General features: G+C 34.6%; 1 protein-coding gene across 9 annotated transcripts in view; it reads right to left on the bottom strand.

Moving 5' to 3' along the window:
• METTL25 (methyltransferase like 25) overlaps positions 1-13,531 on the bottom strand; it is a 161,923-nt gene that overhangs the window by 133,906 nt on the left and 14,486 nt on the right. For all 9 annotated transcript variants that reach the window (XR_006204974.1, XR_006204975.1, XR_006204972.1 and 6 more), the window contains exons 2-3: positions 3,108-3,272; positions 2,526-2,632 (exon numbers count right to left, since the gene is read on the bottom strand). Coding sequence is in view for 3 of the 9 variants with exons in the window: in XM_042947259.1 (XP_042803193.1) it covers positions 2,526-2,632; positions 3,108-3,272 (272 nt within the window). In the remaining 6 variants the exon portion in view is untranslated. The remainder of the gene's footprint in view (positions 1-2,525; positions 2,633-3,107; positions 3,273-13,531) is intronic.

Genomic DNA, 13,531 nt, shown 5'->3' with positions numbered 1-13,531 from the left:
ATGAACATAGGGGAAGGGATGCAAAAACAAGACATAAAGAGAGGGAGACAAACTATAAGAGACTCTTAAATACAGAGAACAAACTGAGGGTTGCTGGAGGGGTGTTGGGTCAGGAGATGGGCTAAATGGGTGATGGGCATTAAGGAGGACACTTGTTGGGATGAGCACTAGGTGTTATATGCAAGTGATGACATCACTAAATTCTATTCCTGAAATCATTATTATACTATATGTTAACTAAATTGGATTTAAATAAATAAATAAATATAAACAAAAATATAAATAAAAAATAAATTTTAAAAGATTAACTTGACAAAACAATAATGTGCTGTATGAATTTGAAGTTATTTATTATGTAATATTTCATATAAATAAAAGAATAAATGTAGTCTAAGAATGAAGTTATGAAGCACAACAATAAATAGCACTTATCTTAGTTGGGTTATCACAGGGAAGATTCTACAACAAAGATTTAAGTATAACTGAACTATCTGGGAGGGAAAGAAACACTGGTAGGGAAGTAGATAAGAGAAAAGGAGAAAGAAAGGCAGCTCAGTAAAAGGTATGCTATTAAAAAAGATACCACTTTAGGGGCACCTGGGTGGCTCAGTTGGTTAAGTCTCCGACTTTGGCTCAGGTCATGATCTCACACTCCGTGAGTTCGAGCCCCGCACCGAGCTCTGTGCTGACATCTCAGAGCCTGGAGCCTGCTTCAGATTCTGTGTTTCCCTCTCTCTCTGCCCCTCCCCACCTCATGCTCTGTCTCTCTCTGTCTCTCAAAAATTAAATATTAAAAAAAAAAGATACCACTTTAGCACAAGCTGGATTTAATCACAATGGGAAACTGAGAGCTAGTGTAGACAACATAGTTCACAATCATCTTACCTGAAATGTTAAGGAGTTAATGTATCTGCACATCAACTTGTATCAATCATTAATTCAAGGCTACTCACGGGGAGGAATTAATTCCCAGAACTTGTATACAGGTAGTGCTTGCTTTAGCAGTCAGAGAAAACCGATAGGGAAAAATGCAGATACTGCCAGGTAGAAGGCAAGCTGGCACACTAATGAAATGCCTGAGAAAATTTAGGTTAGACCTCCAACAGTATCTGCTATAACAATGAACCAACCAGCCACCCTATGAATGAGAATGAGTATTTCCACTGTGCAGGACTATGTCTTCCTTCCATATCTCTCTCGTTGCTTCCTCGACCAGCAGTAACAACTATTCTCAAATTATTGTTCATGATTCCCCTGCTTCTTTAATAGCTTTTTTGTATGTATTTTTTCCATTAAGAATATACCATTATTTTGCTGAAGAGCTTTAAAAAAGTGGTACTAAAAAATATGTAGTCTTCTGTAAATTTTTTAGTTTTCCATTCAATTCTATGTTTCTTATGTTTAGCCATATGAGATGTATTGCAGTAGTTTAAATTTTACCGTGTAATTGCCCCTTTTAGTCCAGCTGAGTATCACTGCCTGTTACTGATCTTGACAGGTACTGGTAGGTAGGATACACTAGAAAAAAGCTGAAAATTAACTGCCTTAGCTCTTGCCTCTGACCCCTACCCTAGAGATCTAGGTTGCCACAAGTGGCTCTGGATGCCTAGCCCAAGCTTTCATTGTTTTCTAGTCGCCCTCAAACTCTCCACAAGTCTGGAAGAATCCATGGAAAATATTCTAACACCCAAAAAAACTGAAGGAGGGAAAATTCTCTACTACTCCCAGAGATTGTTCTTGTAGAGATAAGAAAACTAATTTACTATTTTTTATGAGCCAGGGATAAGAAAAATAACTTACTATTTTTATAGGTTAATATAGGCAATCTTTGATTTTAATTTAACATCTGTTTTTACACATTACCATGTTTCCCAAAAGCTACTTTCACAACAGGAATGCATTGTGATTCTCCAATTTCTAACACATAGTTTCTTTGAGTTACTATAATGAGGCAGGTACCCCAGACCACAGCTTGGTAATCCACCTCCTCAGAACACCCAGTGGCAAACAATTTTGCCAAATGTCATTATCATAATGCTGCCTCAAGTTGGAAACATAAGAAAGACCATTTTTTTTTAATGTTTATTTCTTTTTGAGAGGGAGAGAGAGAACAAGCACGACGAGCAGGGTAGGGGCAGAGAGAGAGAGGGAGACAGAATCTGAAGCAGGCTCCAGGCTCTGAGATGTCAGCACGGGGCTTGAAACTCACAAACTGTAAGACCATGACCTAAGCTGAAGTTGGATGCTTAACCGACTGAGCCACCCAGGCGTCCCAACAAAGATAATTTAAAAGACTGAAATTTGTGGTAAAACATGAATAGTCATATCTTATTTTTAGTATAAATTTGTTATATTCACACTATATTGGGAAATGAGAGCACATATTTAAAACGTCTGACATATGTAACTTCAGCTATTATTTAATGACATTTAAATGCTAGACAGTGATAGTAGACAAAAAGATATGAATGATACAAAAAAAGGCAATTACCTTAACACCTGAAAATACAGACAAATTCTCTTACCTGCTTTATTCCACAGTAATCAGCAATACTGCTGATCAGCTCTGACATAACCTGAACTTCATGAGACTTTTTCAAATTCATAAACTCATCTGGTTTCACATTTTCACCTGAACAAAAGTAAAACAAAATTAAAATACTGCTATCAAAGGAACAAAATGTAATGAAAAATCATCAGTTAATGTTCATGTTTTCTGCAATTACATGTGACAATAACATATTCTATTGTGTCTGCATGATAAATCTCTATTAGTTTAGCTGCTATGAATCAAAATTTGAATTAAGAATATAAATAAGAAGATGACCCATAGAACATTATTAAAAATGTTCCTTGACAGAAAACACAATTAACTACAAAGGAAAGGACTGATAACTGAACTACAATGTAGGAAACAATGGGGAGATCTGTAACTAAGTTATTCTGTATAATTCATAAGAAAGATTGACACAAGCCAATCTATCAGTGCTCATGATAGAAAGTCTAACAATAAATTAAGAACACGTTGGAAAGATATACATATATGAACAATCTACTGCTTCTAGTACTAAAAAAATGCATACATACACATACACAAACACACCTACCAGTTCTCTGTTTTTGATTTCCTCGAAGGGCTGTAAGCAACTGTTCAAAAGGAGTACATATTCCCAAGTTTTGTACAGAATAATATCTCACAGCCAAAGCAAAGGCTTCCACACTCACCAGCTTCTGGGAAGTTTCACAAAATATTTGGGGAAAATTGGCAATACCTAAAAAAAATGAGGGTAAAAAGAAAAATGTTAGCAATAACTAGTTAATAGCTAACTTGGGTGAGATTTAAAAAATGAATGAAAAACACTGGATTTTTACAATGAATTACAATATTTCCATTTTGGTGTGAATTTTGAAAATATCTCTAATGACTCCATTATATTTATTATTTCGATTATTAGCTATTTGTAGCACCTGGTTTTCTCTTCGTGCTCACAATTATATATTTAAACTCTAAATTAAAATGAGTCTTTTTTTTTTTTTTTTTTTTTTTTGGTCCCAAAAGCCAAAAAAAAAAAGATAAAAGTTTAAAATATTGCTAAATTACGGGTGCCTGGGTTGCTCAGTCAGTTAAGCATCCAACTTCAGCTCAGGTCATGATCACATGGTTCTTGAGTTTAAGCCCCACGTCAGGCTCTGTGCTGACAGCTCAGAGCCTAGAGCCTGCTTTGGACTGTGTCTCCCTTGCTCTCTGCCCCTTCCCCACTCGTGCTCTGTCTTTGTCTCTCAAAAACAAATAAATGTTAAAAATTTTTGAAAAAAAATATTGCTAAACTGTAGTCATTACATAATTTATGAACAGACAGTCTGGCTGACCTGCGACTGTGAATTTAAAGGCAATCAGCCTGCATGCACTGCACGGTTATTCCCCGTGCACACTGCATGTAGAATGATGGCAATGTCCCCAATGGTATAAATGTTACTGTAAAAGAGCCCTGCATCATTTGCACCATGTAGAAATTTTGTGTGCATGTGTGTTCAGCGCACTATCAAGATGAGTTCAAAAACTACTCATGTTATATTCAGGTGAAAACAGTTCATTTTCTTCCCCTGGTCAGTTTTAAACCAGGCATTCTATAAGTTTATTATAGGAACTACCGATGATTTCCAAATGCTCACTCATTAAGAAGAGTATGGTCAACTGTCGTACTGTTTGCAAACATCGGGTACCTCTCTCTGTGTGAGGATCATGCATCCTTTTGAGCTCTAGTGTGGCCACATCTCACCAAAGTGAACTACGCCATTTTCAGACAGAAGTTTTAAGAGAATCAGAAAATTCACTATGCTTTCTATTCCCAGAACTGTAATCACTGAAACATGTGTCAAGATGGAACCTGAGTCCTTGAATGAGGATGACACAGACATCACCACTGTCAAACTATGCTACAACATATAGAAAAGTAAACTTCATTCTTTTTAGTGACTGAGTTTTTAGGTTTATTACTGCAGCATAAGCTCGCTCATTCTAATGGGTACACGTATGTACACTGACAGATTTGCTTTTTATTTGTTCAATTTCATTTGTCTAGGGCCATTTTCAGTACATTTAATGTATTTAGGAAGCTTACAAAAAGGGCATTCCAATTTGTCTTTAGTGGTTCAAATAAACTCTTCAGATAGATTGGTCTAATTAAGTTCATTCATTGAAAATTACTTTAAATAATTTAAAAAAACCCCACACATCCAGTGTTTAAATGAAGTATTTAAAATGTTCACCTTACGAAATCACTTCTCAGCCTTTTGGCTAAGACCAAGTGTAGTAAAATGTTCACCTTACAAAAGAATGGTACAATCCAGGAAACAACTTTGGTTCTCCCAGAGAAACCAAACTATATGCTACGAAGTCTATTCTAGCATAGCTGACCCTCCATAGTTACTTGTAAAATTATAAAAGGTTATTTAAACACAAAGAATAATGATGCTCCTGACAAAATTTAAAAGAAGAAAATTGATGGAGGCTCTCAGAATTCTAAATAAAAACTACATGTTTAGACAGTATCTTTTTGAAGTTAATTAATATCTATTAAGATGTTGGTGATAATGTTTACCATGTTAATTAATAAGAATATAGTTGGCAGAGACCTGTAACTTCCATTTCTGAATCAACAAGATAGAAATATAAGCTATAAAATTACTATAGTGGATTTATTTAAGCTATATTTCACGTATTATAAAGTTCTTTGGATATTTTACAAACTGAATTTACTAACACAGCCAAAAGAAATAAAATCCACATCAAAATATTTAGGCATGATACAGAGGGGAAAACTCAGTCAACTATTAAGTGAGACTCTCAGGTTTAAGGGCAGTCTCAACATCCCCAAGTTCCAGGGCAGCAATTTCTTAGAGTGTGATAGAATAAGAGTATTAAATCTCAAAGTGCAGAGGGACTATTATACTAGTCAGTTATTGGACAATGTTGCCAACAGAAAGAAATGTTGATGTTTCTGTTGGAAAAGTAAAGGTTCAAATCAACTTAACTATTCTACTGAAAATACTTGAAAAAAAAAAATCCCAATCCAACCTGATCTAAATGTTGTTAATTTGCTTTCAATTATAGGCCTCAAAGTAATTTCAGAAATTTGGAAATCCAAATTACAAAACTATTATCTTTAGCAATGATTGCTTTAAACAAAAAAGATAGTGATCTGATTTAATCCATTAGTTTATGTTATTTAGGGTTACACCAGTTTATTCAGATAGTCTAGAATCTGTGAAAAATCTTTCTGAATTACAGAAATATTTCTAAAGATTCGGAGAGAGAGAGAGAGAGAGAGAGAGAGAGAGAGAGAGACAGACGTGTCATGTTCTTACCTTTGCTTCCATCTCTGAAACAGTATGTAAGAAAAGTTATGTGGCAATGGTAATAGTGTATGTGGTCCTCACAGTGCTTCTCTAAATACTTGTAGGAGCTTGGGTTTGGCAACTGGCAAAACAGAAACTACAGTGCTACTCAACTGATATTTACTTAATTATTAATTAGTTCAATTTTCTTACACAGAAAACTTTGTTTTTAAATTTGTTGCCCAATGTGCCAGCATACTATGTGGCTTGATTATTTTGTAAATGTCTCCCCCTACTGGAAGCACCTGTTCTGCTTGATTGCATGCTTTAACTCTTATTTTTGTACACCTAGATCACTATTCCACAGAAATTTCTTATAATGTAGATTAATTGGGCATGAGAGAGCAAGGGGAGCAAAGAGATGGGGAAAAGCTATTTTCTGTAAATATGAGATCAGGGTATCTCTAAGAATCTTTAAAAAAAACCAGCAGAGATCAATACACAAGGAAAGATAGAAAAGTCATATATACATGTTGGATTATAAAAATCTCAAGGTAGAGAAATGAATAATAACACTTCAAAACTAGAAATAGAAATATTCAATCAATATATTTACCTTGTACATATTTACATTTAATAAATAAAAATAAAGTTTCAAAAATAAATGTCTGTTATTTTACCTGAATGTTATTTAGCACTTTAGGGAAGACAGAATACTGTTAGGATTCACAATAAATCAACATTATAACTAACATTTATTGCTCATATGCTATGTGTCAGGCACCGTGTTCAACAGTTTACATTTAATGGAATAGTCTAATGAGGTGATTACATAGTGGCCTCATCCCCATTTACAGAGTAAGAAACTGCAACCTAGAGAGCCAGGTTCACACACACACCAAATGGCAAGGCACGTGAACCTTGCTCACAAATCTCACTTTGATTAGCATGCCACAGCAGTCAATTCAGTGGGCAACAAATGAAAACAGGGAAGACAGCAGTTAAAACCGCTCGGCAAATCTGACGGTCTGAATCAGGTCTAGCCAGAACTCCCTCTGGCAGAGGTGCATATCATGCATGGTAATATCTGAAGATGGCTCATATTCACTTTGCTATGTTCTTAATTCTTTCACTTTACTTCCCTCAACACCTCCCTCTACTGGAAATTATTTTAAGGTTTCGAAAAATTTAAAAAGTAACTTTGACACATAGAACAACTGATAAGTCTCTGAAAAGGAAATAATGAGGTTTTATAATGAGATCTTTTTGTAGTATCTATTTCTAAAAACAAAGCAACCCGACTCCTTCATGCCATGCTAAGCCAGCACTCAGCTGTAAAGCAACACCTTGGAAAGCAACAACACCTTGTACACGGAAGGCACTCAGTAAAGAGGGGATGAATGGATGGATGAATGAATGAATGAATGAATGAATGAAAGAAAGCAACACTTTAATACACTCACTATTGCAGTATCACCAGCTATACTAGGAGAAACAAATTCTAAGATTCTGTGGTGGCAGTGATCACGGAGGCCAGTGGGAGGACTTCAGTAGCACTGCTGAGCCTGTTAGAATAAAATCTCATCTGAGCCCTAATGACTATAATCATAAGGTGAGACAAGAGCAATTTAGAACATTTAGAATGTGATACAAGATAGAATATAATTATGTGCTAAATTTTGAGGTTTAACTGTGTTATAGGAGTTAGGACAAAGGTCACTATTGCTATTACACAGCCTAGACCTGTCCTATGGTCCAGAATGTCAAGAAAAAAATCAACAGTGCCCTCTTAATAATCATCTTCAAAGGACATGGAAATGTCTTATATTCATTTGTACATGAATATCCTACAGATGCCTCCAATTCAAAAGGCTCAAAACTGAACTGAACATTCTCATGCTCTTTAAATAATGTCTTGTTTAATGTCCTTGCTCACTCAGTGCTGAAGTTTTTCCATCATCTTAAATGCTCCCTGTGCCCTTGATCCACATATCTAGCCACTCATCAATATTAATATAAAAATGTCTTTCATTGTGGAATGAATCTCCCCATCCCATCCCCCATCATCACCACAAGGGTTCAAACTCTATTAGTTCCCACCAGTGCTACTGCAATAGCTTCACAGGTGATTTTTTTCTGATCGATAAAACTGCCATAAGCATAATAAGTGCTCAAAAGTGTTGCCTGAGTTCAATTGAACATGTTTTCTAAAATAGAAATTTACTTACATTCAATGCAAATTTAATTACATATTGTAAGGCTATAACTTCCACAACAGACTTAGGCTTTAATCTTTTATACTTGTTTAGTAGACTTCAAACCAAAGTTAAAGTCTGTCTTGCTGAACTGTGAAAATTATAGATAGGATGTTTTAAATTTTATGAATGTTTGAGTATCTCCATAATCCTGTCATTTATATAAGGAAGAAAATAAAATACATAATGTTGTTTTTTTTTTTAATTACTTTATATCATCCAATTATGTCTAGGAAACTTTTTGCATATGCTACTTCAGGGCAATTTCTGGTTGCATATGAATTGAAACAGTATGTCATTCAACATGTAAACCACACTCTCAGAAAGAATAAGGTAAAATTAACAAAGAATTGACATTCATGTTCTCACTATGCCAATATTAACATCATACTGAATGTTTAAAGTACATGTAACCATTTCAAAAGTATTTTCACATTTAACTAGTTATTTGTGACAATAAAATTAAATATAAAAATGGGAAAAACTAACCACATATTTTAACTGTAAGAGACCATTTTCATAGTTTAATTTGAAGGCAAATAAAAATATTATACAAAAATATAGCAATTTAGAAACTGATGTGGTAAATTAAAAAACAACAACAACAAAAAACAAAACAACAGCAAAAAACCCTGATAAAAAGATCAACAATTCCAAGGTGTTTTCTATGTGTGAGGTAATAACTAAACCTCAATAAAGCTAATTTGAGATTCAGTTATGGGACATGTGTCTTAGCATTTACAAAGCATATGGACAACAAATGATCAATGAGGATTCCAGGGGCACAGAAATCCCCAGTGACAATTCTGAGACGCCACATAGGATGTGCTTACTCAGGTCTCTGCACTTGTTTTCAACTCTGTCCGAGACCATCTTCTCCAGGTATTTTCATGGCTCACTCTCACTCCCTTTAGGTCTGTGCTCAAATGTCACAATTTCAGTGAAAATTTCTCTGATAACTCTGTTTAAAACTGCAACCACGGGGTACCTGGGTGGCTCAGTCAGTTAAGGGTCTGACTTCAGCTCAGGTCATGATCTTGCGGTTGGTGAGTTCCAGCCCCGTGTCGGGCTCTGTGCTGACAGCTCAGAGCCTGGAGCTGCTTCAGATTCTGTGTCTCCCTCTCTCTCTCTCTCTCTCTCTCTCAAAAATAAACATTAAAAAAAAATTTAAAAAAAACTGCAACCACATTCAACCCTTACCCTCTCTGATCTTTTTTTTTTTTTTTTTTTTTTTTTTTTTTATAGCACTTAACACCATCTGATGTTTATAGCAAGTAAGATCCAAGAGGACACAGGTTTTTATTCATTACTGATTCCTCAGAACTTAGAATAATGCTTGGTACTTAAGTAAGTATTCAATGAATAAATGAATGAGCAAGAACTAGGTTTAAATTCTGTTTATCAGACTGTCTATCCCTGTGCGGCCATGAGTGATTTATTTATCTGCTCTAAGATTTGATTTATCCATAAAATGGGAGGAAAATACATATTTTATAATGTCATTAAAGAATACACACATACATATATGCATACAAATACATGTGAATATGTACACAAGAATTTGATGTATTTACACACATATGTGCATACATGCATACACACACACATATATACATATCACTTAATACAGAGCCCAGAACACAGTAAGCACCCCCCAAACCATGAATCTAAACTAAGTAACTAAGTATACTTAGGGTTTTGTCAGAATAGAAGGTTGAAAACACACAAATGTTTTTAGGTCCAGAATACCATATAGGATACTATGAAAGAAACCAAAAGAAAGATCAATACACATACCCAGTTCCTAAATGTGGAGCCTGCTGGGAGAAAAGAGGTTTGGGTCTGGAACTTAGGTGCAAGACCTCCATCATTAGAATGAAGGCACAACTAGGGACAAGTGAGCTGCAACTTGAGACACAACAGAGGAGTCCAAGAGCCAACCCTGGGTTCCGCATTCTAGGCAGGATGACAACAAGAATTACTCAGTGTTGGGACCCCAGTGGTTAGCACTGGCTACCACTATTGTAGCATCAGCTTTAAAGTATAGGAGAGAATTCTAATACTAATGATATTTCTCACTGAATTTAATGTGAAATTTGACAGGTAGGTTACAAGCTTGACTATGCCTTAAAGACCCGATGTGGAGTTTCAAGTTTATTAAGTTTTAATTTTCTATTACTGAAAGTCTCTATTTTCAGAAAGTAACCAAAGCCAAGAGATAGATTACTAGAAATCCAACCACTTAAAACTCCATTTAAAATCAGAAGTATTTAAAAGTAAATTAAATAAATATTTGTAAAGATTTTCTAAAGAATAAATTTTAAATTTAATAAATCAAATATGATTTTATTACCAAAATACAAAATTAATTCCGAATTGCAAAACTTTAAAAATTGGTGTTATAATTGTACAGGATACTTTAAAAATTGACCAGTAAGTGCTTTGAAATCAAACTCTGGTCACTTGTTCCTACCACAGATGTCTCATTTCCTATTCGACTGTCACTTCTTAGTATCACTTTAGTCTCTACCGCCCACAGTGCTTCAACAATGTTAGTATCTTAGTAACTAACAATACCATTGACCTCTTACTGAGAAGACCAATATTTCTTTTCTACACATTGACTTGGACCTAGATTTCCACGCTTTCAAAAATAAAGAAGGCTTTCCAGTTTATTATTTGAGGCAGGACACACAAAAAGCTTTTGTCCCAAGTACACTGTAATTATAAGCATAATTAATAACTAATAGCACATCTTAAAAGGGTAAAATTAAGTCACACCTCTCTCTTCAAATTATACTTTTTTTTCATTATGCATTTCATTAACTTCAGCTTAATTTCATCTGCCATTGTTAGCTAAACCCCATTACTTACACTTCAACATTAATACAAAATAAATGTGTCTATTCTACTCTTAACTCAGTTATTATCATTTGCCAAGTAGAAGCAATACACAAAAGGAATCTGCATTAAGCATACACTTTCATTTATCTAGTTCCTACCATATCTCAGGCAGATCTTATTCTTTACTTAACTTTTGTGTTTATAATTAACCAAATCAAATCAATTATTCTTTAGGGATCATTCTTCAAGGTGGCTGCAAACAGAGCATAAACAAATAAAATGTCCACCTAAATTTTAAATTCACCATTTTGTTTTCAATAACAAAGAGGGAAGAATTGAGCCTCAGTAACTGTCATTGGTGCTGCCTAGAGACACTAGAGCTATCTAGAGCTGATTAGAGATCATCTAGAGCTGAATCTGAAATGGAGCATCCCCTAAAAAGAGGAAGGACTATTTCCAACACTTGATATTATCTACAATTGCTAAATTATGGAAACAGCCCAAGTGTCCATCGACTGATGAATGGATTAAAAAAAGATGTAGTGTATACGTACAATGGAATATGAGCCCTAAAAAAGAATGATATCTTGCCATTTAAAGCAATATGAATAGGGCTAGAAATATTAGGCTAAGCGAAATAAGTCAGTCAGAAAAGACAAATACCATATGATTTCACTCATACGTGGAAATTAAGAAACAAATGAACAAAGGGGGAAAAAAGAGAGAGAGAGGCAAACCAAGAACAGACTTTTTTTTCTTTCTGTTTTTTTAAAGAAATAGACTGTTAACTATAGAGAACAAACTGATGGTTACCAGAGGGGAGGTGGGAGGGAATGGGGGAAATAGGTGATGGGGGTTAAGGAGTGCACTTGTGACAAGCACTGGATGATGTCCAATGTAAGTGTTGAATCACCATATTGCATACCTGAAATTAATATTATACTGCATGCTAATAAACTGGAATTTATATAAAAACTTCTTTAAAAAGGACAAAAATAACTTTTTCTAAAAAGGAATAAAGACAGACTGTGCAATGAAGACTAGTTAAATTAATGTTGGAAAATATATAAATCGCTAATAATAAGGAACAAAAAGTTACCAGAAAAAGTGAAGAATGAGCCCAAGTGTTGGTCTAAATGAAAAAGAATTCAAAGAAGTTTGTAATACTATTAACACTTTCAACCAGTGGTTCTTACCCTGAGATCTAAGAGCTAAAGAAGCCTGTGAATCACCTAAAGCTGTACATAGCTTTGCGTCTAATTATGAGCATAGATACCCTATTTTTTTGAGGAAGGGGTTCTATAGCATTCATTTAATTCAATATTTTAATGGGACTTGCGACCCAAAAGATTAAGAATCACTCATTTTACTATTTTTTTAACCTTTATATTCCCAAATGTAAATATTATAACATGTAATTCAACCAAGTATTTTTCGTCTGCTTCTAGAGATCATTTTAAATGTTCAAAACATGAAAACTAAGTAGTGACTACCAAAATAACCTAGGATTATTCTTTTTTTCCCCCCATTAGGAGAGAGCTATTAATTCTTAACATGAAATTTATATTTTTAAAGTTAATCTAACTTTGAAAAATAACCCTTTCCTTTCCAGTACTTTTATTATTTAACAGATCCTCAGTGTTGATGGTCTAAGTTACTAGGCTGGCTTTTTTAGATAATTCCCATCTAAACAAAACAAGTAAATAATTTAAGGTACCAAAACATATAGATTAGTCTATTCCATTTGGCAAAATATATGTTAACAATAATAAATGGTTTTAAATAAATTTGCACAATCTAAATTTAAATCTCTAATAAAAAAGGCAAGATTGTTACTTGTTTGCAGAATCCCAGAGACATCTCAAGTGATACAACAACCTGATCCAGGAGAAGAATGAACCACATATTTTATAAGCTATATTACAAAACTGTAGTCATCAAGACAGTATGGCACTGGCACACACAAAAAAGTGACACACATATCAACGGAACAGAATAGAAAACCCAGAAATGGACCCACAACTATATGGTCAACCAATCTTTGACAAAGCAAGAAAGACTATCCAGTGGAAATAAGAGTTTTTCAACAAATGGTGTTGGGAAAACTGGACGGTGATATGCAGAAGAATGAAACTGGACCACTTTCTTACACCATACCAAAATAAATAAGTCAATGAAAGACCTAAATGGAGACAGGAAGCCATCAAAATCCTTGAGGAATGCACAGGCAGAAACCTCTTTGGTCTTGTCTATAGCAACTTCTTACTAGACAATGTCATCAAAGGCAAGAGAAATAAAAGCAAACATGAACTATTGGGACCTCATCAAGATAAAAAGCTTCTTCACAGCAAAGGAAACAATCAACAAAACCAAAAGGCAGCCTATAGAATGGGAGAAGATATTTGCAAACAACATATTTGATAAAGGGTTAGTATCCAAAATCTATATAGAACTTAATAAGCTCAACACTCGAAACACAAATAACCCAGTGAAGACATGAATAGACACTTTTCCAAAGAAGACACCCAGATGGCTAACAGACACATGAAGAAATGCTCAACATCCCTCATCATCAGGGAAACACAAACCAAAAC

The sequence above is a fragment of the Panthera leo genome, chromosome B4 (assembly GCF_018350215.1).
Source record: "Panthera leo isolate Ple1 chromosome B4, P.leo_Ple1_pat1.1, whole genome shotgun sequence".
Taxonomy (NCBI): domain Eukaryota; kingdom Metazoa; phylum Chordata; class Mammalia; order Carnivora; family Felidae; genus Panthera; species Panthera leo.
Note: the sequence above shows the minus strand (reverse complement) of the source record. Positions and strands in the feature narration are given on the sequence as shown.